Raw genomic sequence first — 24,423 nt, forward strand, 5'->3', positions numbered from 1 at the left:
AATAAGCGAGTCCTTAGTTTAAGTAAATAAAATACCAATTTACAAAGAGAGTTCTATTTATACTACTATACAGAGATTTTTTATACCAAATTGTTTGACGAAAACAATATGCTTCATGTAACAAGTCCTGAATTTAGGCACGACCCACCTAGTGTCAAAAATTGGGTGTTTAAAACTAATCCTACTTGATTTCTGAAGTCAACTACTTTGGAGTAGCCGAATTTTGCGAAACTTCTATATTCTTTTCACACATAAAATTCTACATTTATTATTATTAATATTATTTATTAGAACGAAGCAACCACGAAATTCATACCCCAGGTTGTCACAGTTGACTCCTCTTCTTTCTTCCTTAGGTTATATTATAGAGTTACATACTCAATATCTTCTTAGCCAAATTAATAGAATATCATATATGGCATGGTCATCCTCCTCCTCCTCCACCTCCAATACTCCTCCACAAAAGCATGAGGTGTTCATTAGTTTTAGAAGTGAAGACACCCGCAAGACATTCACCAGCCATCTTAATGCTGCTTTGGAAAGATTAGATATCAAAACCTACTTAGACAACAATAATCTAGATAGAGGAGAGGAAATACCCACAACCCTTGTTAGGGCCATCGAGGAAGCAAAGCTATCCGTCATTGTTTTCTCTAAAAACTATGCGGATTCTAAGTGGTGTTTGGATGAGCTCCTAAAAATACTTGAGTTTGGAAGGGCTAAAACTCTAATTATAATGCCTGTTTTCTATGACATAGATCCTTCTGATGTGAGGAATCAGAGGGGAACCTATGCTGAGGCATTTGATAAACATGAGAGATATTTTCAGGAAAAGAAGAAGCTGCAAGAATGGAGGAAAGGTTTGGTAGAAGCAGCCAATTATTCTGGTTGGGACTGCGACGTCAACAGGTATCTCTACTCCAATAATCAGTATTATATTTTCTTGATTTAATTATTGTTTTAGTTTCTAAATTTTAGTGGTATATTTTTTTTTTCCTAAAATTTAAAATTATTTTTTTAATCTCTATGTGTCATTTATGTGTAGGTGATATTAATTTTGTGAGAAATTAAGATCTTTATGAGTCATTTTGCTTGATGTTGGCGTACAGGACAGAATCTGAAATTGTTGAGGAAATTGCCAAGGACGTGCTAGAAAAGCTTAATCGTGCGAACGTCAGTGACCTAGATCGTCAGATAACTAAGTACGAGCAACTTGCACAACTTCAGCATCAATATTTTATGTGCATACCTTCTTTGGAAAATTGTCAAAATCATCGAGCAACGGTTCAACGCATCACAGAACTTAAAATGGAGAGAAGTATGCGTTTGCTTCGTCTGACACCAGACATGCTCTCGCATATGAAAAATTCAAGAGCTGATGAATATAATATTTTCTCTCCATTTTAACAAAAAGAAAATAGTCGTCTAATATTATGAATATAATCAATGACATATTATACATTGTTCCAACAATTAAATGTATTGAAATGATGTAATGCGGGGTACTGCTGATATTCTTCAACGTAATAAAATTTACTTTTTACCCTGTTGCAGAAATTCTGAATGTCTTCAAATGAAGTGTTGTTTATTGTTTGAATAAATTAGTCTTTCATGTGAGTATTACATTATTGTTTTCCCTTATTTTAAAATATACAATTTAATTTTACTATTAAAATAAATTACATTTTTTTCTATTCAAAAACTTTTTGGTGAAAATCTTAATTTTCTCAGTTTGATTTTTTTACTACACTAAAAATATTACATTAAGATAAATGAAAAAAAATTATATAACTCTTTAATTTTTTAAAACTTATCTAAATATTCTTAAGTGTCAATCAAACAAATTTTATTAATTGCTAGAAATCATGATAATAGGATTCATGATTTTCAGACATGAAAAAAATTTCTCTCTACCAAACACTATTTACCGTGTCAACATTGAAGTCATAAAAAAAAGTCAATTTTAATTGGTTATAGTAAAATACTTATCTTCTATTTCAAATTAAAAAAAAAATATTGAGACTAAAACCAACACTATGTTTTGTACACTAAAACGAGCCTTTCTTGTGGTAATTTTGTCCACTTTCCCACCCAATTTGTCTCATCGGTATTAACGGGACCTATATTATAAACAGGAAAGTAACAATTTCCTTTCCAAGATTGTTAATCTAGAAATTAAACATAAAATCAATTTTTAGGATAAATTAGAATTGTATTTTCTTAAATACATGTAAAATAAAATAAAATAAAAATGAGTGTTAAAAGTAGTTATATGTTATACATGTAAATATGTATCCTTGAGTACTTTGGTAGTGCAATGATCCATTTTAAGTCTTCTTCACTTTTTAACTTCAGATCGGTTCTGTACCTTTTGAGTGCTATTGCCTAACAATGATCCTTAACCTTTTGGCTCAAAGTAAGTTAAAAGATTGTGTACCCTCCCAAATTTAAGTCGAACTTATGAACCTAAGGGTTGATTGAGACCTTTTTTGGGTCTGGCAATTGTCAATTTTCTAGGCACACATTTAGCAGTCAAGAGTATCGTGCATATAGCACACTTGAATAATAGTAGGTAAAATCATTTTTTTATATTTCAATAATAGTAGATAAAAAAAAAATATAGACAAGGGTATCGTGCATGATAAAGGCTGTTTAATTTATCACTAAGCAAATTAATTGATTTCGAAGTCAAGAAGTCTGTCCGAAACCGATTCCTCTATGCGAAGACAAAAAATAGAAAATGCCAGTTTGTGTCAAGTTGCAATAAAACTAATATTCGAGTCGCTATGTATTTGCGAAACTTTTATATCCTTTTCACAAATTTTGACTTTCTGTACGCTGCTAACCTGAATGCAGCTTTATTATTATTAGTTCCATCATTATATTCAGTTCAGAACGAAGTAACCAAGAAACTCAATACTCCAGGTTGTAATAACTCATAATTCACGTCTTCTTTCCTCCTTGCAATTGATGAGTTATTGACATGCATGAATCTATAAAAGGAAGTACATATTCAGAGTTTTAGCAATCATCCAAGAGCTTAATTTGTTATAGATACACACACTAGTGACGTAGAGTCACATCCTCAATAGCATATCCTATAGCTAGCCATATTAATAGCATTATCCTATATATGGCAGGGTCATCCTCCTCCTCCACCTCCAATACTACTCCACAAAAGCACGAGGTGTTCGTTAGCTTTAGAACTGAGGACACAGGCAAGACATTCACAAGTCATCTTAGTGGTGCTTTGGAAAGAGTAGATATCAAAACCTATGTAGATAACAATAATCTTGAGAGAGGAGAGGAAATACCCACAACCCTTGTTAGGGCTATTGAGGAAGCAAAGCTCTCCATCATTGTTTTCTCTAAGAACTATGCGGCTTCTAAGTGGTGTTTGGATGAGCTCCTGAAAATACTTGAGTGTGGAAGGGCCAAAAGGCAAATTATAGTGCCTGTTTTCTATGATATAGATCCTTCTGATGTGAGGAGTCAGAGGGGCACCTATGCTGAGGCATTTGCCAAACATGAGCGAAATTTTAATGAAAAGAAGAAGGTACTAGAATGGAAGAATGGTTTGGTAGAAGCAGCCAATTATGCTGGTTGGGATTGCAAGGTCAACAGGTATGCTTTATTCCAATAATTAGTCTTGTATCTTTTCAATCGTTTGAATATGCAAATTTACACTGTAACTACAAAATTACAAATGAGATCGTTTGATTGATCAATTTAGTAGTTAATAGTTACTCCTTATCATGGGAAATTTAGGTCTATGTATTGTAAACACGTGACATAACCAGGAGATAATCATGTGTCTATCGATATGTTATTGATCCAACTAGAATTAGGTTCGATCTTTTAAGGAAAATTTCAAATTCAACTCTTGCAGATAAAAAAAGTACATAATTAAGAAGAAAAATCTCACAAAAAATTATCAGTTAAGTTTCTCCATGAATATTAATTATTTATAAAATTAATAGATATTTCACACTAATATTATGGGAACTCAAACAAAGATAATGTTGTCCCTTTACGTGATAAGGAGTTTGATCTTAATTTCTATTTTAATTGTTATCATTGTACACCGAAAAGATTCACTCGTATAAAGTTCTTCTTTGATCTTTTTCTTTTGGCATCTCCGATATTAGAATTATTCTTTGGTTCGCTTATTTTAAACTATGATATGAATTTTGTGATCTTTGCATTTGCTTGATGTTCGTGTGCAGGACAGAATTTGAAATTGTTGAGGAAATTGTCAAGGATGCGCTGGAAAAGCTAGATCGCGCGAACGTTAGTGACCTGGATCGCCATATCAATAAAATGGAGCAACTTGCACGACTTCAACATCAATTCTATGAGGACATACGTACTTATGAAAATATGCTAAAACGTGATGCGACCGTACAACGTGTCACAGAACTTAAAATGGAGAGAAGTATCCGTTTGCTTCGTCTCACGCCAGATATGCTCTCCCATTTGGGAAATTCAAGCACTAATGACTTTTTTTGATTCGTTGGAATAATGATATTCACAATTTGTTAATTATTTGTCAAATATTATGAATATTATCTTTGACATTATGTACTGATACAAAAATTGAATATATGGAAATGATGTAAACAATGCAGGGTACTGCGGGCACTCTTCATCGTAATAAAATTTAGTTTTTGCTGTAAAAAAAAATAGAGAAAATTCTGAATGTCTTCAAATTAACGAAATGTTGTTGATATTTAATGTTTTCATCGTATTACTGTCCGAGCTTCTAAACAACCAGTGATGGCTCTTTGTGGGGGTTAAGATTAGGCTAAAGCTTCTTGCACTCCTAAAAATCAAACAACACTTCCTTTATACTTTGGAATGTAAAAATTACATTTCGAATTAGACTTTCTGAAATACAAAGAGAGTATTGGTTATTTTTATGGAGAAGAAACACCCTTAAGATCAAACTGCAGCCAGGCATGAAGGCCAAACTGAAGAATTTACTCCAAGATGAAGATTGAAAATTTTGACACCAAAAGCATTGAACTTCTTCGCAGTCACTTAAGCATGCATGCATGATTGTTTCAGGGGATGAGTAAGGCAGTGAGGGCAAGTTTATCAGCATTCATATTTCTGGAAACCCTCTCTTCCATTGGTAAGCAGCTTCTCACCAGCCGATTTCCAAAAGAAACCTTTGATATGTTGAGGACCAGGCCAGTTCCAAATATATTGGAAATTATGTGCTGAAGAAGAGGCAAAGAAATGAAGAGAGGAAAGAACATTGTTCAGTGGTGTGAAAACAAAATTCAGGTCTTTACATGTTCCCATGCATGGTTGAGATATTATACAACTCTTCACTAACATGTAAAGATCCAAAAAAAAAACTTTTGAAAAGAACAGGCCCTACTGAATCAGAGTAATGTAATGTAAGGAAAATACAAAACAAGGAATTAATAGTCTAAATTTAAATGCAGTCCCATGTATGAGGACATGCCCAAGTTACCCAAGAAAAGCTAGGATAGCATAATTGCTCAGGCCTGTGATTATCCCATTTTTCTTCTTCCTATTCCTAGTTCCCCCGGCTTTTCCCAAATATAAAACAGTAGCTGCAGTGCTGCACCACCTGGAACTCTAACCAAAGTCCATGATAATTTTTAGATTTTATCTTAAATTTGACCAAACTTTTGTTCTAAATCATAGATTCTATATCATGGGAAAGAAATTATTTGTAACCATGTTCTGAGACTTAAATTGACGTTTCACAAGCAGTTTTACATATTAGGAGCTCACAATAAAGTTTCAACATAAACATATTACACATGGATCATGGATATTTTTCTTTAGAGAGAGAAATTCTGAGCAATGGGTGGAAATAATACACCTTTCATTAGAGCTGCAACCAGTAGCTTGTTAAAGACAATTTTTTAGTCAGATCAACATAATCAAGTTCAACAGTCAGTAAAATCAGTATCCTTATAATACAACCAAACTTTTCATAATACATGTATTATCTTCAACATCTCCCAAAACTGGTAACCATGATGGAGATTATCAAGACAAAACTTTTCATCCAAAATGCAATGAAGTCTGGACTTATTTGATTCACAAGAGAACAAACACTTGGAACATGAACATACCTTAAAGAACTTGAGATTTTGGAATACTGCAAAATAAATATTTAAACAAAAAAGTGGAGGAGCTTGTTCATAATACTACATACATACATATAGGAAAAATAGGTTGACAATTGAGATTCAAAAATTGATGGGACAACCATTAAAAAATGAATACTCAGATTAGAGATTATTTATCAAATTCGCAACACCAAATAGATCAAAGAGCAAAATAGACTTGAGAAAGATTTAATTTTCATACACTGTAAATGAATAACTTCTCAATACAGTTGTCACTCGTCAGATAATGTGTTGACAAATCATTAAAGGACTCTGACTATCAGAAAAAACTACCAAGAGGTCAAACTCTTCCAATATTTTGTCAACATACCATTGGATGATAGTATAAAAAAAATTTAAACTGACAAAGGACTAAATTTAAATCAACCAATTTTTCCTTGACAAATGAGGATGTATTCAATCAGTAATCCAACATTCAAAGCAGAAGCCACAAAGTAAGCTTCCCAATTGAAGTTATACTCCACATGAGAAAAGAAAAAATCTCCAACAAGGAATATCAGTCAGGCCATGATTTTTAAAACATTGGAAAAAGGGTACATACAAGACGTAACCCTTTTCATTTTTACATATCACTGAACTAGGATGCTCTATTATGAAAATATAAGAAAATGAAAACCAAGAGAATGAATAACAGAACTAACAATTGTCTTCATGTTGGTAAAGGAAAATCGGACATTTCACGTCAATTTGACGAGCTCAAACCTTTTTTAAGATTTCTAAGGATGCTCCACATGAATGTGGAAACAAAGAAAAGGATTATACCCGTAATGATAGCATACTTCAGACCAAGGTTCACTAGCAAATTTACCAGCAGACCAGCAAATACCACACCAAAGAAAAGCAGCCCAAAATGGCATATCAAGAATGGATGCTATAAAGGCTCCATCCAGTCCATGCTCCTGTTCCAGGAAAAGGAACGGCCACAAACAGCATCAGACCAAGCCATTGAAACTCCTCTGCTGGACCAGCCTTCTCTTTGGCATTCTCAAACAGCATGTCAAGGAATTGCGACGCAGAAGGGATCCTCGCAGTAACGAAAGATGCAGTTTTTTTTAAGGTAGAGCAAGATGAATGGCACAGGGACCATGTTCCTACATTAATTACTCAAAGCCGGTTCATCCAACCATGGGAAAACTCCCAATATTACCAAAAATCAATCTAAATTACATCAACAGGCACTAAAAAAACATGTCCTAACAAGCCAACATCAAACCCTCTTCTCTCCATGAGTTAAAATTACATAGGAAAATATAGGGCTTGTTCGACTCACTTCTCACTTTTTCGTTACAAAAATGTTTTTTAAAATAATTTTACACTACTCAACTGTCAACTTCTCATCCAAATTCTATCAAGTCTAGAAATCTGTTTCCTAAACAAGTGTTCTAAAGGCCAAAAAACAGAAACAACTAGAAGATGTTTTCTCATTCGCTTCTTCAATGGCTCAGTTCAAGTGCTCCGGGGATAAATTCTTAGAAAACAGAAATGTGCTCATGAGACAAATACTTTCAAATACGCCTTAGGGACAAACAAAACTTTAGAAAACAGTTTCTTAAAACTCTCAACATATCTATTTCAAGTAAAGCTGCAATGCCACAACAAAGCAAACACATTAACCATGAGGAATTCTAGAAACCCAAGTAAGGCCAAATGGGTATCATAATTGCAGTGAATTCCAATAATATCTCACATAAGTTAGCGAAAGAAGGGTGCACTTAAAAAGAACTTGAAGAAGAAAAAGACTAACCCCAGAATGGATAACACTGTTAAAGTTACAGGGTTGAGTTGCATCCAGTAACCAACAGGTATAGCGCCACGAAACTCAAGCACAGGAAGAGTGGCAAGGGTGAACACCCCAACCCAATCAGGCAAACCAAATTTCCTCAACCAATTTGCAATGTTTAAGCTAAAGCCAGAGGCTTTGATGGAGGATTCAACAGCAGCATTAGCATCCCTTGAAACGGCAAACCAAGCCAGGGACAAAGAGGCCCAAAATATGACCCAGAAAGCAAATTTCACTGGTTTTTCCTCAGAAAGCAGCAACCTTTGGGCTTCATCAGCAGGGTCAAAGCATTCATCAGAAGAAGAAGAAGCTCTTGTTTGGGTCAATGTGGAAGGAGCAATTGCAAAAGGGGGTCTGAGAAGGGAGGAAGCATTGAGGGATGAGAATGAGAGGTTTGATTTAAGAGATTTTTTGCCCTTTTGGATGAGAATGAGAGGATGAGCATTGAGAGGTGAAATTATGTTGTGGGGTTTTGTGAAATGGAATGGGGATGTTAGTGGCAAAGCTGAGGCAGCCATTAGTCCAATAAGTGGAGAAAGATGAAAATTTTGTTTTTCATAAGAGAGGAAGTGGGAACTTATAAGTGAGAAAGCTTGGCGTTGGTGGTATTCAAGTTCATCATGGGAGTGAGTGATGAGGCTGAGGTTAAATGCTCTCTATATATACATACCCACTACTGCTACCCTCTTGTAACTGTAATCAAATAGTATTTAAAAAAAAATGTTTGAATTGAAGAAAGAAACACATGAGAAAAATAAATAAACATAATAATGTATTTAAATTTTATTTAATTAAATAAAATAAAATACAAACCTTAGATTTGAATCTCGCTCTTGTTGTTGTATAATAAAAACAATCACTGGTTGTTTTTAAATCAAATTATTTTCTTTCTCAAATATTCTGATTAAGGTTAAATTTGCTAAAATTAGCACAAAATTTAGTTGTAAGTCAAAAAGTTAGCTAATAATTGAAAGTTAAAAAATTAATTTTTTAAATTAGAAGTATTAAATAAAATTAAATGTTAAAACAAGAGGATAAAATAAAAAAATAATAAAATTATTATTTATTTAAAGGAGATAATAAGAAAAAAGGATGAATATATCAAGAATAAAGTATAAGAAAATATAAAAAAATTAGAAACTGTATTTTAAAAGTAACTATGAAAAAACATTATAAACTATAAAAATAATTGATTATCAAACACACAAATATGTTTTTCAGCTAATAAAAAGAATTAAAAATTAATGCTTGTCAAACATGATTTAAAAGAAAATGAATTTTTTTTTTCTTTTCCAAAAGAAAAAGGGAAAAGGGATGTTATCATAGCTTTTTCGTTTTCGTAACATGAACTGATCTCAATTTTTTTCTGCAGAAAGAAATAGTTCTGAGGAATTAAGGTTCATTTTATTTGTTTATTTGTAGAGAAAGAGAGCCAAAAGAAAAAGAAATAAATAGTGAAATGATATGAAATTTATATTTTTGTACTTTATTTTGATTAAAAAAATATTTTATTTCTTTTTCCTATGTGGAACGATACCTAAAAGAAAATAATTAACAATGATAACTCTTATATCGGCACAAAACGCAATCATCAAGGGGTACTACGATACAAACAATGCTGATTTGTTGTGCACCTTTTGGGAAGCATAGTACGAGTGATGTCCAAGAAAAGATTGACCCTTCGATTGAGAAGCGGAAAATATTATAATTGAACATTTATTAACTTAGATTTATTTTTGTTAGCTAAAACAAATAAATTTATTTTACTTTATGTAACATTACCGTATTAAGACGAAGAAAAAGTGGCAACACAATTGAAAATTGCTTTTGGTGGCGTCGCACGAAGGAGGAGTTTGGATAAGATGTATAGGATTTAGGATAATAATATGCACTCTAAATTAATTCAAAGGCTATTAATAATAGTGCACACTATAAGTCACATGGAGTAGTAGTTCACCGTAGAATCCATCACAAGTTGCAAGTTATCACTATTCTTTTGCAGTTCATTTTATTATTCATTTTGTTTATTCATGATGAATTCAAGAATCATAAGGCATAAATTATATGCAGACGAATTCTACTGTAGGAAACATTAATAGATCTCCCATTTTGAAAAACTTTTTTTAACCGTTAGATGTAATGATTTTTTAATCAAAGGTCAATTATTTATTTTTCTTTTTTCCTCTTTTTTTTCTAAGTTGCCCTTCTCCCCTCCTCCTTCTGAATTTGAAATCTTAATCCTATGTGCCAGAAAATCCAGATCCATTGTCGTTTGCTACCCAAATCTTAATCCAAATCCACATCCAAAACTTTCATCCAATTGGAATATTATTAGATCTCTTTTTAAGATTTCACATTTGATTCTTCTCAATTTTATCTTTGATTCTCTCTTTGTACCTTTATTTTTTGTTGTTCATTGGTATCTCACAGCGACGCCAACAAAAACTACACAATTTGGAGCGAGGAAAATGGATTAGGGACATCTTGGAAAACACAGAAAAAAAAAAGAAAAAAAATAACCTGAACCCTTCATTTAAATATTAATAAATCTAATGGTTAAAAGAAAATTCCCAGACCTATCAATGTCTCCCACAGTAGAAGTCATCTTGATAGTAAAAGGAAAAGGAGAAAATAAAAAGATTATAAATTTAATTTTCTTTGCTAATAAAAAATTAATAATTAATATTAATATTTGTTAATAAAAAATTACAAATTTAAACTTTACACTATTCATAAATTTTATGTACATCTACATTAGACTTTTAGTGTAAGTCAATTTCTTGTTGTTTCAAAAAATCATGAAGAGTTGAACTTACTGCTAATCCAAATACGTACTTATTCAGATTCAGGAAAACTTTCCTATAAAAAGAAATAGTGAATTCTTTTATAAGTTCTTTCGAGAAATACCACCAAAAGTAACTATGAATTAACCAATAAACGTACTCTTTTAGTGCAAAATATTGCCTAATTCTGGAAAATCGGTTCTGTATAGGTTACCCTATTCAAGAAGTTGCTACTTTGCAATTAATGAACTTGAAGAAATATGAAGAAAGTGATGAATTAGGCTAACTCCTTGATAGAAGTGAAGCATAATCCTGTACCAACTACACTTTCAAACATAGACACTAGACACATATTCAACATAACAGTATGCATCATTCATTATTCTTTTGGGTCAATCTCGATATCATAATTATGTAACGGAAGTTACGGGATGGTAACATCGGATGCTCAAAATATGGGTTGTATGGTTGGAGTTATATTAGATTTAATCTTCCTAAATAAAATTTAAAATTTATGAATGAAAAAAATATAATTAAAAAAAAATCAACTAAAAGTAATCAGGTGAATATATCGTGGTATGGCTGATAGAATGTTAAAAGTTTATATTTATATCTGATAAAAGAAAATTTATATTGCTGACAAAACTTATACCATTTACATGCCGTACATCACCTAGAGAAAAAATCATGAAGCACATAAAATTACATAAACCATCAAACAACAAAATTCCCGGAATCCACATGCAACATGTGCTTATATTAAAGCTGGAGTTAATGAAAAAGAAGCCCCAACAAAATCCACCATCAGAATCGCCTATAGCACATGTCATTGATGAAAGGATATTTCATTTATGACCCATCCCATGACAACGCTAAGCTTCCCACACAGGACCACGATGAACTCTGCTTAATAAATGCAATGGACTAGAACACATTAATTCCTAAATTCTGAACTGGCTTCGATCAGTACATATACATAGGTCTTCGTTGGAAAACTCTAAGGCTTCTCACAGTAAGCCTTGTTCCTCAAAGTCTCTTGCCACTGAAAAAGAAAAGACAGCAAATGTTATTACTTATTAAGGTAACAAGATAGCACATACGATAAATTAGAGGAGAGGAGGATATAGATTGGACCAAACGGACATATGATGTCTAATGTGCAATAATGCGAGAAGTCAAACCAGTAAAAGCAAATTTTTCTCAAATTTTAGTTACTTGATATGTTTCGTAGAAGCTAGAGATGCAAAATGCTTATTCATCAGCTACGGAAATTTAATCGAATAAGATATTAATTAATAGTTGCATAACATTTACGAAGCTTCGCTTAACTAGTTGGTCCACCACGAAATTTACTCTTTCTTCTAATTGGTCCTCCGCACCACAAAACATTTTCTTTTTATGTATGAAGGTTCATGAATAAGGTAGTGTTTGAATTGTAGTTGGAAACTAAGATTTGTCCCACAAAAAAAGTAACTTTCTTTCACTTCTCACGAAACATCGTGACCATGTCTAAATACCATTCAACCAAATTTTGACAAATATGAATAAAACAAAGTTTACTTCTCCAAACTAAAATTTGGGGTATACAATCTTATAAGCCAAACTTGTAATAAGCAAGTGAGCATCCAGAAGAAAAAAAAAAATCAACAAGAAGGAATAGAAAAGAAAAGGGAAAAGAAAACTCACAATTTGACATGGGAAGAACCAAAACAACCCGCATGGTGACAGTGTTTGGAGGAAGCTGCAAGCGAAGAGGATAAAGCTTTCCATTCAATGGACTCCGATTACACACAATGATTCCCTCTAGCCCTGTTTCTTCCTCAAACTTTCGAGTCAATTCTTCAACTCCATTCCCTTTGAAAATCAAAGAATACCCCTGCACGCCTTCATCCAACACCTCTCCATTGTCTTCAGCAATATGGTAGTATATAGTTCTCCCTTCCACCTTAGGTGACAAATCATTGGACTGCAAACAAAACCAAACACAATCAACACCCACAAAATAAAAGTAATAAAAATTAACAGCTTAGGTTATTTTAATCATAAAAGGGAAAATGCTAACAAATGCATCAAGGTAGCTTCATTAGTGATTTCCAACGCACCCAACCATAATTTTCATTTTAAACAAGTAATCTATTTATCGACTCCTTGACTAATACCAATAAACACTCTTTATTAACAAGATCCTCCTAAAATATACGCATTTATATAAATTGGTCCCCAAAAAGATATTACTTCTCACACAAACAAATTCATCATATCAAACTTTAAACTCGGAAACAATTTCATTCCTCAAACAGATTAACTAGTCCCTTTCAGCCGTTGAATCATTTTTGGTATAATTCCTTTTCAATATATTTAATACAAAACTTCATTAAGCAAATCAAGGTTTTAAAAAATTATCCACAACTGTTTTTTGAGTCACAACATCAAAGTTTTTACATTCTAAATAACCACGGCAGCAATTGTGGCTCCATCAACCACATTTATTTGAAATTTCATATAGGTCAAGAATCACGACAAAACTGCTACTCAGATCACAATTTAAAACCTCAATGCAAAATTCGTCCACAGTTTGTGTCATGTCAAGGATTGTGATGACAATTTAAAACTTGGATGCAAATTACTAGAATAAAACTCCAATTTTGATCAAAGAGCATTACTATTTTACTAATAACATTAGAAGACCTATAAAATGATTATGAATTTTGATCATTATGTAATCATGCTAAACCAAAGCAACCCTGATAAAAAAAAAAAAATGCAAAGTTATCAGAGAATCTCAGACATACCTGTTGCCTTGAAAAGCTAGCAGAAACAGTTGGCGGCGGCGGCACCTGTGCGCTCGTTAGTATGGGAACAGAGTCCTCAACCGGCAACGGCGGAGCGGAGGGTCTATCATGACTCGCGGGAGAGTTCACATAAATCTCAACAACATCCACGTCCCATAGGATCCAATCCTGCGTGGCGGTCCTGTGCGGAATATCATGCGTAACGGAGTTTCTCCACGGCGGCAACCCGCCGTTAGCTCTGAGAAAATTCCCGTAACGAGTCTTGAGCTTCACGCGCCCTCCTTCCTTGACGGGCTCCCACTCAACAGAAGAGTCTAGCCTCGAAGGAAGCGTCTGGAGGACCTGGTGGCCGGTCATGCCCAAGAGGAAGCGGTGGTTGGAGGCGGTGAGGTACTTGCCGTAACAGCTCTTCAGGCGAATTATGTTATCGTATTCAGCCACGTATTCTACCGTCCACCGCGCGCTTTTCGAGGAGCCTTTGCGGTCCTGCGTCACCGAATCCTCGTCGTCCTCCGCGAGGAGGTACTTGTCGTGGTGGCTGCGGAGGCGCACCGCCTTCGCGCGGTGAAAGAAGTCCATGCCAGTCCTGAACTTGTTCGAACTTATTGTCTGCATGTGTATGGAAAGAAAAGAATAAGCGAGTGAATTGGACCTGAAAGAAGAGGTTTGATTGTGGTATTTGGTTTTTTGAGTATGAAATGAAAATGGGATGGGTATTTATTTGTTTACGTGAATGGGGACCATTTTCTTGGGTTACGTTGTTACTATTATTTCAATGAGTTGTTGGGTAAGAGTTAGTGTGCGTGACCGGTTGACTGGTACAGGGTGTTATGATGTTTGAACTGTGAATGGTGAAAAATGGGAAGAGGCAGTCAACAGTGGCGACTTTGGGGGATAACGCGTTTGGATGCCCGCGGGTATTATCTCACCCATTCATTCATTCATCTATTGTGGTTTTAGTTTGAGTTCCGTGTTGAGTGCGTCTAACTAGGGTTTAGGGAGTTAAGAGTAGGTGGAAAAAGATATGAAGGTGGGATCATGGGCATTGATGATCATTCACATGAGGTTTTAGGAACGTATGTAGGAGCATGGGAATGCATTATTGCATCATCAAGTTGAGTTTCTTAACCTGAAAATGAAATGATATGACCTCGCAATTATTGAGGTTACTTGAGCTCACTTATAAGGTTGAATTTTTGGGCAAAAGTAATCCTTGATGATTTATTTGGTTTTAATTTTGGAATCCCATATTATATTTATAATACACACACACAAAAAAAAAAAAGATAAAACAGTTCCCAAATTGTAATTTAGGGAATTTCTAACAAAAACCAAATATATCTAATTATGGCTTAGAAAGACAGCAAGTTAACTTGCCAATTATAATTAAACTTAAAAATATAGAAAATAATATGTAATAATAAAAAATTATGTGATAGAGTTGATGATAAATTACCATTATAAATTATTAAGCGTTTTTAGAATTAAAAGAATCTATTTTATTTAATTAATTGAACTGAGTTACATTGAGCGTGTTTAACAAATATTTGATTCATCCCAAATAAACTTCTTTCACGTTTTCCCCGACAACCCAACTCATATTTTTACCATTGCTGACTCAGACCAATTAAATAAAGATTCACAATCAGTCAGTGGGTATTGGATATACTATGGCAGCTAGGTTGAATTGCTGACTCAGCCCAAATCAAGAAGGAGTCCCAATCAGTCACTGGTTTTGGATATACATATACTATGGCATCCTATAGAACTTGAGTCGCTGCCTTGGCGTGTTTGTGGATATCACAGAAATTAAAAAAAGAGAATCAAAACAAAACGGTCTCTGACTAGAAGGCACCTTACAAAGACTTCAATCCAATAAATAAATAAAATAACAAAAGCACAAAGGAAGAGAGACCAATACAAGAAGGAAAAGAAACAATACGTGGGGTGGAAGCGATGGAGATTCGAATAGAGACAAAAGCCACTAAAAAGTATAAAACTAACATCTACACAAGATGTCTAAATCAAATATGCAATGTTGTATTTTGAATTGATTTCGTTTAAAGATAATTAAAATTAAATGTTGTTAACTAGTATTTTTTTTTTCATTTTCTACTCCCAAATAATATTGAAAACCTTCCATACAAAAAGCTATATTCGGCTTCTAGTCCTTGTCAAGACAGACAAAATGAATGTGTACTTCCAACCCCCTTCCTCCGCCCAGATGAAATCACATGAAAATCTATTTATCTTTCTATATCTGTGTGAATGTGTGTGTGTGCACGTCTAATCGGTGTAGTATTAGTATCCTACTAATCTCACTCATAAATCTTTTCATCTACTCTAATTGTCTTGACGTAGACGTATAACTCCTGATAAGAATAAGTAGCATATAGACAACTTCAATTAATGTGATATCCATGTAGTATATTTCCAAGTTACTGGGTCACTCGATCCGCATGTTATTATTTAGAAACACGAAACCATCCAATGACCTTAGTTCAAATGTATACGTACACTTTGATCTTAAGCACCAAAAAACAAAAAGAAAAGAAGAATATTACTCCCACACCAAGGAAATATATTAAGAGAACAACTTTGCTATATATCATATGCTAGGGATCCATTTTTTGCTATATTAGTTGAAAATATAAATTGTGTAAAAATTAATTTGTAAAAATTAAAGTCACGTTTATTTTGTATTTAAATTATTGATATTATAATTATTTTTAAATATAATTTCCTATAATTTTATATCATTGAGGTTTTGGTCAATCAAATATTTATATATTTATATTGTAAATTATATGGAACAAAATTTTATGTCAAATAAGAATTATTTATTAATAAATTTACAATAACTAAAATCCTCTTTTTTGAAAATATAATTAATATTTAATGAAAAAAATTTAACACTTATAAATAAAATAATATATATTAATTAGAAATAAATATATGGAAAACAAAAATTCAAATTAATAAAAAATCATTTCATCTGAACTCAACTCCAAATCAATGTATTTTTACTGCAAAATGCTTTCTATATGATGACATTACAAGTTTTATACTTTCCCACTACATTACTCATCAATTTCACTTCACTTTAGCATAAGCAAATGCTTAATTATCTAACTTTTATGCGTGTATATTATAATTTTTAAATAAAACAATGCCTATATATATATATATATATAATTACGTTTTATCAATGGATTATACTGTTTGTATAAAACATATGATACGACAAATATTTACAAGGTTAACTTACTAACAAAATTTAATTAGATCGAATATATTAATACATTTTTCAACATTATTATTCAATCAAATATTGTTATGTTTATAAAGGTTATTCAATTACTATGATATTACTTGAAAAAATATATTTAAAATGATATCTAATTAATTAATAATATAATTTTTATACTGATAATATATTAAAATTAAACTATAAAAGGCACTCTGTTTTGGGTATATTTTGCATTCCTAGAAATTTGAAGAGAGACGGGCGAATTGGACGTTCCCAAAATATGGACGGTTGAAATACAAGACAGTTTTATTTCTCCTGTATTTTTATTTTCTATTTTTATTTTTTAAAAATTGTTTTCATCTTTAAAAGATTAAAATTTTAAAAATATGTTTGGTTTGACTTTTTATTTTTTTAAAAAATAAAATCACTGAAAATTTATGATAAATTGACTTCTCTTTTTTTTATTTTTCTCAAAATAAGATTTCTATTTTCAACTTAAAATAAAATTTTATTGTTTTTATTCTGGTTGTTTTCTATTTTCATTTTGATTAAAAATATTTTTAAAAATTCAATCAAACACATTTTTATCATCATTTTCTATTTTCTATAAAAATGAAAACAAAAAACAGTCAATTCAAATTTTCTGTTTGTTCTGTTTTTAGTTTTAGGGGCTTCAACTTGGTCAAGAGAATCAAGAATCAAGACCGAATAGTGTGAACGTTTGTTTCAGAAAAATAAACACGGTATTCTCTAAGTCAGTCAAGCAGTTAAACCATAGTCATTTATAACAAAAAAAACTAGGAACTTTCCCTGAAATACAGGGGTATTTTTAATTTTAAATAAATCAAATAAATAAAATATTAAAAATAATATATATATATATATATATATATATATATTGTGAATATTTTATCATATTAAACAGTACTTAATTAAAAGAATATAACTTTTCAAATAAAAGATAAAATTATAAAAAAAATTATCATCAACATTAATATAACTCCTCTGTTTTTTGAAGAATTAATATGCATCATCTTTATTCCTATTCTTTATTATTAAAATTTACTTTCAGTCAAAAAAATTATTAAAATTTATTTAGATTATAATAATATTAAATTGTTTCTAACAAAATTCATCTCATTTCAAAAGAAACAATAACTTTAATTTGATACACTTCATTTAAATTTAAATAAACTAAAATTAAATAATATTATTTAAAAATAAATAATACATGCTTAGTAAAACAAACTCTTAATTGTCAAGATTGGTGCATACATGTGACAAATCATAAAGCTTTAAGAGTATCAATGATTAATTTTGTTATCAATAGCTAAAATTGTTTACATTTCTCTTTCTTAACCCATACTTAATGAAAAACTCTTAATAATAAATATTAAATGCATACGTACGATAAATTATACTGTAAATGTTTTATATCAATAACTTTTTATTAATAATTAAGATTATTTATATTACTTTTAGTCAAATCGTATAGCAATTCCTCTATTTTTAATTAATTTTAGCAACAACAAACAATTCTAGAATCCGTTATAGAAAAAAAAAAAAAAAAAGCATTCTTCTTCTTCGATAACACAAAATCAACGCACGAAATTTCACCCCAAAAAACGCTAGAAATGAAAAGCCAATCGACGAAAACATACATACCTGCATCAGCATCAGCTTGGAGTTCCGTCTCGCCGGCGGTGAACTGAGAGAGAAAACCGACATCGGCGACGCCGGCTCCGAATCCACCGATAATACATCATCCGAAGCAAAAGACGAAACGACGTCGTCATTCTCATACAAAAACTCATCCACCAGCTCCTCCACGGCCTCCACAGGCTCCACGTCCCACAGGATCCAATCCCTAGTCGCCGAGCTATGCGGCTCGTCCACCGTCACGGTGTTGCGCCACGGCGGCGTGCCTCCGTTCGCCCTCAGAAACTTCCCGCTCCAGCTCCGCAACCTCACCTGTAACCGATGACAAGAATTATAAGATTGACTCAGTGATAAAGAAAGAAAAAAAAAATCGTTGTTCAAATTTTTACTAACAGCTAACATTTGTAGAAAAAAAAAACCTGAAACCCGTCGCGTATGACTTCCCACTCGTGCTTGAAATCCGCGCCCGCCTCGAACTCCGTTTGCAGCACCGTCTTCCCCGTCATGCCTAACAGAAACGGCGTCTCCGTCGCCGTTAAGAGCCTCCCGTGGCAGCTCCTCAGGCGAACCTTATTATTAATCCCTCCCTCGGCTATCACCTCCTCCACCGTCCACCGCGCTACCCTGCCGGATCCCCTCCGGCTCTGGCGGACCCGCGCTCCGTCGGCGTCCGCCACGAGGTACTTGTCCAGGTGGCTCCGCAGCCTCACCACGCTCGTTTTGGTGAAAAACTCCATCGCTCGCGTACGTGCGTGTTGATCGATGTGCTGATGAAGCTGAAAACTATGAGTATTATTATAGAATAGGTGTGAGTGTGTGAAAGAAATTGTAACTGTTTTTATATACTACTAATACTAATACAGGTGGCGACTCATCAAAATATAACATACAGGTGGTGATGTCTAGAAAATAGAGTGCACAAGAATGCACCCCTTCACTTGTAAATTACCTCTTACATCAGGTTTGTGATCATCTTATATAGACTTAAATCTTAAGTTATTGAAAAATGAAAATATATAATAAGTACTCTTACCAGTATTTAGAGAAGTTTTTTAGTTCTTTTAACATGGCCTACATACACAAGTGACCTTAATTTCACTGATTTTTTTTTTAAATCTTATTTTACTTTATGGAGAATATTTGGCATCAATATAAATTCAATTCAATGATTTTAAAAAAAACATTAGATTCAATGTTTCATCTTTACACATAATTAATATAAAAAATATTTAAAACTAATAAAAATCAACATGTGAAACAAGATATTAAATATCTTACATGTAAAATAAAAAAAAATTAATAGGAATTATAAGGTTGACTTAGTATTGATGGTGATGAAGGAAGAATGAAAGGAAAAAGGTGATGACTTTGAATTTCTCTATAAAAAAGAAAAAATTATGATTCTTCACTCCATTTATATATATATATATATATATAACTGTACAATTTGTATCAAAATCATAAAATTACATATGATACATTACGGTATTTTATTAGATTTTTTTATTACATTTCTTTTACTATGAAAAGAGAAAAATATAATAAAAAATGTTTAATTACATTTTTTGTCTTTTAAGTGTCATAAATGTGCGGTTTTAATCTTATGATTTTCAATATGTCAATTGTATTTCTCAAACATTGTAAATATGTGATTTTAATCTCCTAAATTCTAAATATATCAATTAAATCTCTCAATATTATAACTGTGTAATTTTTTACTTGACATAACATTGATCGATAACATGTAACTCTTACATGCACTTGTTTTATATGCAAAATATTGATAGACTATTATTCTACTATCGGTGTTAATGAAATGATTCAAATCAGCAAATGAAAATTGAAAGTTAATATAAAGATCAGCATTATTATTATTATTGTGAGACTAAACACTTAATACTTTATGAATAAAAAAAGTATACCTAAGACCTTGAAATTAATATTTTTTCATAATATTGAAGTAAAATATTCACTAGTTTTACAAATAATTAATATCTGTAAGAGAATTTAATAAAGTTTTTTCTCTTAATTACATTTTTTTTATTTACAAGTTTTCTAACCCGAGACATTACTTAAAAGGCGTAAAGCAAATTTTAAGAGTTTTTTACTTTAAAATAAAAAAACTATATGTTGGATCTTTTTCTATCAGCATATGTGGCTTTTTTTTTCCTTTATAAAAATTAACAATAAATAATATTTTTTTATGGAGATAAAGCTTGAGTTTTAGTTGTCTTACTCCTAAATTAATCCAGACGACTTTTTAGTACTTTGAAGTTAATATAGTCATCAATAATCTAGTGTTGTTTTTTTTTTTTAAAAAAAAAAAGAGAATAATATATAGTGATCAACAATATGCAATATTATGACCCATAATCCAACATTTGATAGGCTTTGTCAAGAAAAGCTAATAGGGTTAGTCATGAATTACTAAGAGTGATTCCATTTTTACCTAACCTTTATACTTTCAAGTTTCAACCGTGTTATTCCATGTATTGAGGAGTATTTGATTTTATAATAAAATGATATCAGCTAGATTCAGTAAAAAAAAAATGCAATATCATTACTGTTACTTAATTTACAATTAAAGCGTTGTTTCAAGACCGAATGGACCTCCTCCGTACATCTCAATCCTTAATTAATATTTCATTACCTATATTCTTGTAGGAATTAAATACCAATAAATCATTATCGCAGTACTGATTAATCCTTAGTTATATAATAAATTGTTAGGGGGAAATACATTATATTGATTCTTTTAAAAGATAATAAATTGTATTGGTATCAATAATCAGTTATTTTTTTAGTTACTTTATTAGTGATTAATATATCGGTATCTATATGGTTATTATGTGAAAATGAGCCAGCATAGTATTAGTAAATGCAGTATCAAAAGTGAACTCAAAATTGAACTTTAAACTATAATTACACCAGAACAGAACCTTTGACATTATCGAACAATAAAAGACACGAGCAACTCACCAGCACAACTAGCATAGTGTGATATTATCTTCCTTCTTCCAGAAATACAGTAAACAACTAACCAATTCCAATAAAAAGATTAATGAATCCGAGCAACTCCCTATCTTAATTAGGAATCAGAGTTGCTGCAATGAGGGAGAGAGGAATCAATTAATACACGCATAAGCACGTGAATCAAAGAGAGTGCTATTTGGTCCTGGAATGATCCTAAAATTAAGCATGTGAAGTTACAAAAGAAATCAAGCCCCAAAACTCCACTGACTTGTCCTCCAAACATTTCGCATTGGCAAAAAAATTCTTCAATTATCAAATTACTTGCTTCCACAAGTTATTTTTCATAGTTATTTAGAAGTTTCATTGCAAATCCTTATAACATTTTTAAACATTCTAACACAAATTCATAGAAAAAACATAGACATTCTTAACACACTCCTCACAACAAAAATAACAAAAAAATGGTTGAGATGGGGCATTCATATGTAACCCAGCATAAATTTATAAATTATTGAAATTTATATAAGTTCAATCTAATCAAAACATATGCATGATTCATTGTCTAAATCTTTTCAAGTAATTAGTCTCTTATTATTGGAAAATTGAAGAGAGTAAACACTAAGGAGATTTGTCTTTATCATTCACGAATATTTTATGGTAGCCATTAGAACTCACATGCTTTAGGTATTTGCACTGTCGCTCCACCCATGGGGCACGCCCTCTGGACATTACTCGTCTTGAGCCAGTCACCAAGTTCAATCATAAGTCATGAACAATCACATAAGAAAATTTGACATTATAATTCTTAAGGCTTAAGATTATGAGTCTTCTCCTTATTTATATAATATCTCATTTTTCACTTGTACTCGATGTAGGACTTTACTTTACACTTACATTTCAACATTTATGTGAAACATTCATTCAACTAACTTTTATGATATAATATGAAGATAGAAATTAAATGCATTCAGGTTTACAAAAACCCAATAGCAAAATGTTGAAGGTGTACTTGACCTCAGTTCCATTTAAACAAAATATATGCCCAATTGACTACAAGTATATTTGGATTAGATTTATAATGAGAAATAATCATTTATTTTTTCATCATGAAGAAAAAGTAATAAATAGTTACTTTTACTTTTTCATGGTATTATCATAATTTTTTATGGAGTAAAATTGACTCCTAATGTTATCCAAACACACTATAAATAAATAAAATTATATAAATCGCTTTTAATTTGCACTATGCTGGAGCAAAGTACAAGTGCAAGATCGGTAATTCAAACAATGCAAACACCATCATGACCACAAATGCACCACACCAAAAACAGAGATGGAAACGTTACCTGGCAAGTGTCAACACATTCTCACTCGCACTTATTGAAAAAAAAAAAAAACTAATTATTGTTACATATCAATGACATTGCATTTCAATCAAATACGGAGAACTCAAACATACGTACCATGCCATCCATATTATGGATTATGCTTCCACCTATGACTTATCTAGTCAACAAAACCTAATTATCAATATGTTACTAGCATATATATTGTCTAATTCACATATTGTTTTAAGATAATATTTCAATTTCTTTTACATGTTTAAATTCATATTGAGTTATCCAAAATCATATTAAAATATCAGCTGTTTTGAAGTACTATATAAGACATTTCATGTTTGTTGTGTATAATATTTCTGAACAACCTCGAGTGTCCACCATGTTCGGAATACTGAAATTTGTCCAAACACCAACAAACATGATTTTAAGTAAATAATGTTCACATGTTAAGCTTTACATTGAAAATTTTATTTTAAGTCTATAATTAACTTTGAGTTGAAATAACTTTATATAAAAAAAAAATTAACTCGGGGACTACACAACAAATTTAGACAGAACTGGGAATACTAGGTCACGGTAATTAATTTATTAGATAGCAGAAATGATTTCATGCAATCTTGTTCTCATACAATATATACTTAGACGCGGCGTATCATAAACCTTGGTATTAGTGAATTGTACGTGTACAAGGAACATTGGGGGTTGAATCTCCGTGGAAATTGCGATGTAGTTTCTACGGTTTTAATGTTGAAAAGGATTATGCAAATTGGCAATGATATTCATACGTACGTGTTAATGGGATATATATTTTACAAGGTTTTCATAAAATTTAAAAGATAAAAATCAGTTTTATACTAATTAAACAAAAATTAATTACCAACATGTTGTGTCATAATTGATAAATAATGTATCTCATGAGCATCTGGTATAAGTTTAATCTTTAATTAAAGAAAATGTCAATCTTTTAAATAAATCTTAATATTCCGAATAATTAATTCTTAATTTTCGACTAAAAAGATGCATTGGTTTAAAAAAAAGTGATATAATTAACCTATAACTTTATTTCTTAAACATATGATTAGGGGTTTAATTCCTCATTTGTGTTTGTACAAAAATACATATGTTATTATATTTTTAAATGAATCTCAATATCTTATGAAATATTAGGTTAAAAAAATGAGGAAAATATATTTTAAAATTAGAAAATTAATTATATTTATAAGTTTTTTTTATGCATATATAAGGTTTGATTTGGTCACTTGAAACTTGTAAAATAACATCTTTGACTTGATTTCTCACAATTTTGAAACTGCTTTTAATTCGACGACTGTACGTTTTGATTTTTTTAGTCTATTTATATGTTTGGTTAAACTTTCATCTTATCATAAAAATGTCAAGATTATAACATATTTAGGACTTCATGTTATTGATTTTACCATGAATATATAAATCTTTAAGAAGAGTTATTGACACGTTTTCTGCTCATTTGTCAAACATATTTTACTTATTAAAGAATAGAGTAATGATGTTGCATATACTTTCGTCACAACGAAAAGGCTAATCATGCTCGGCCTTAACTTGTTGGTAAGTGGTATTATGTGATTTTCTTAATTAGTGGATATGATTAGAGATTAAGACAGCAGAAAATATTGAAAAGAAACCCTTCTAGTGCG

At 31.5% G+C, this 24,423-nt stretch overlaps 3 protein-coding genes and 1 pseudogene across 3 annotated transcripts; 2 read left to right on the plus strand and 2 right to left on the minus strand.

Annotated features, from left to right (window-relative positions):
• The first annotated feature begins 367 nt into the window (after nt 1-367).
• On the plus strand, nt 368-1,574 carry LOC114379350 (toll/interleukin-1 receptor-like protein). Its single transcript, XM_028337995.1, has 2 exons — nt 368-909; nt 1,110-1,574. The coding sequence occupies exons 1-2, from the start codon at nt 416-418 to the stop codon at nt 1,405-1,407; spliced, it is 792 nt and encodes a 263-aa protein (XP_028193796.1). The 5' UTR covers nt 368-415; the 3' UTR covers nt 1,408-1,574.
• A 1,288-nt stretch (nt 1,575-2,862) lies between these two features.
• LOC114379369 (TMV resistance protein N-like) lies at nt 2,863-4,683 on the plus strand. The gene is made up of 2 exons (XM_028338012.1): nt 2,863-3,624; nt 4,227-4,683. The coding sequence occupies exons 1-2, from the start codon at nt 3,134-3,136 to the stop codon at nt 4,507-4,509; spliced, it is 774 nt and encodes a 257-aa protein (XP_028193813.1). The 5' UTR covers nt 2,863-3,133; the 3' UTR covers nt 4,510-4,683.
• Nucleotides 4,684-6,791: 2,108 nt separating this feature from the next.
• On the minus strand, nt 6,792-8,591 carry LOC114379361 (annotated as a pseudogene).
• A 2,724-nt stretch (nt 8,592-11,315) lies between these two features.
• LOC114379376 lies at nt 11,316-19,340 on the minus strand. Its single transcript, XM_028338023.1, has 5 exons — nt 18,857-19,340; nt 18,444-18,749; nt 13,529-14,137; nt 12,423-12,702; nt 11,316-11,778 (listed from the first exon to the last, which is right to left on the minus strand). The coding sequence occupies exons 1-5, from the start codon at nt 19,172-19,174 to the stop codon at nt 11,744-11,746; spliced, it is 1,548 nt and encodes a 515-aa protein (XP_028193824.1). The 5' UTR covers nt 19,175-19,340; the 3' UTR covers nt 11,316-11,743.
• Between the last annotated feature and the right edge of the window lie 5,083 nt (nt 19,341-24,423).

This window comes from Glycine soja, chromosome 2 (genome assembly GCF_004193775.1).
Source record: "Glycine soja cultivar W05 chromosome 2, ASM419377v2, whole genome shotgun sequence".
In the NCBI taxonomy this organism is placed as follows: Eukaryota; Viridiplantae; Streptophyta; class Magnoliopsida; order Fabales; family Fabaceae; genus Glycine; species Glycine soja.

What these genes read in the sequence shown, in the direction of transcription:
- LOC114379376 (XM_028338023.1), bottom strand. Translation starts at nt 19,174, where the DNA reads ATGGAGTTTTTCACCAAAACGAGCGTGGTGAGGCTGCGGAGCCACCTG. An exon ending in CTAGCTTTTCAAGGCAACAG is followed by an intron (nt 12,703 to 13,528) that starts GTATGTCTGAGA and finishes TTTTGTTTGCAG; the next exon opens with TCCAATGATTTGTCACCTAA. An exon ending in GGTTCTTCCCATGTCAAATT is followed by an intron (nt 11,779 to 12,422) that starts GTGAGTTTTCTT and finishes TTTCTTTTTCAG; the next exon opens with TGGCAAGAGACTTTGAGGAA.
- LOC114379369 (XM_028338012.1), top strand. Translation starts at nt 3,134, where the DNA reads ATGGCAGGGTCATCCTCCTCCTCCACCTCCAATACTACTCCACAAAAG. An exon ending in TGGGATTGCAAGGTCAACAG is followed by an intron (nt 3,625 to 4,226) that starts GTATGCTTTATT and finishes GTTCGTGTGCAG; the next exon opens with GACAGAATTTGAAATTGTTG.
- LOC114379350 (XM_028337995.1), top strand. Translation starts at nt 416, where the DNA reads ATGGCATGGTCATCCTCCTCCTCCTCCACCTCCAATACTCCTCCACAA. An exon ending in TGGGACTGCGACGTCAACAG is followed by an intron (nt 910 to 1,109) that starts GTATCTCTACTC and finishes GTTGGCGTACAG; the next exon opens with GACAGAATCTGAAATTGTTG.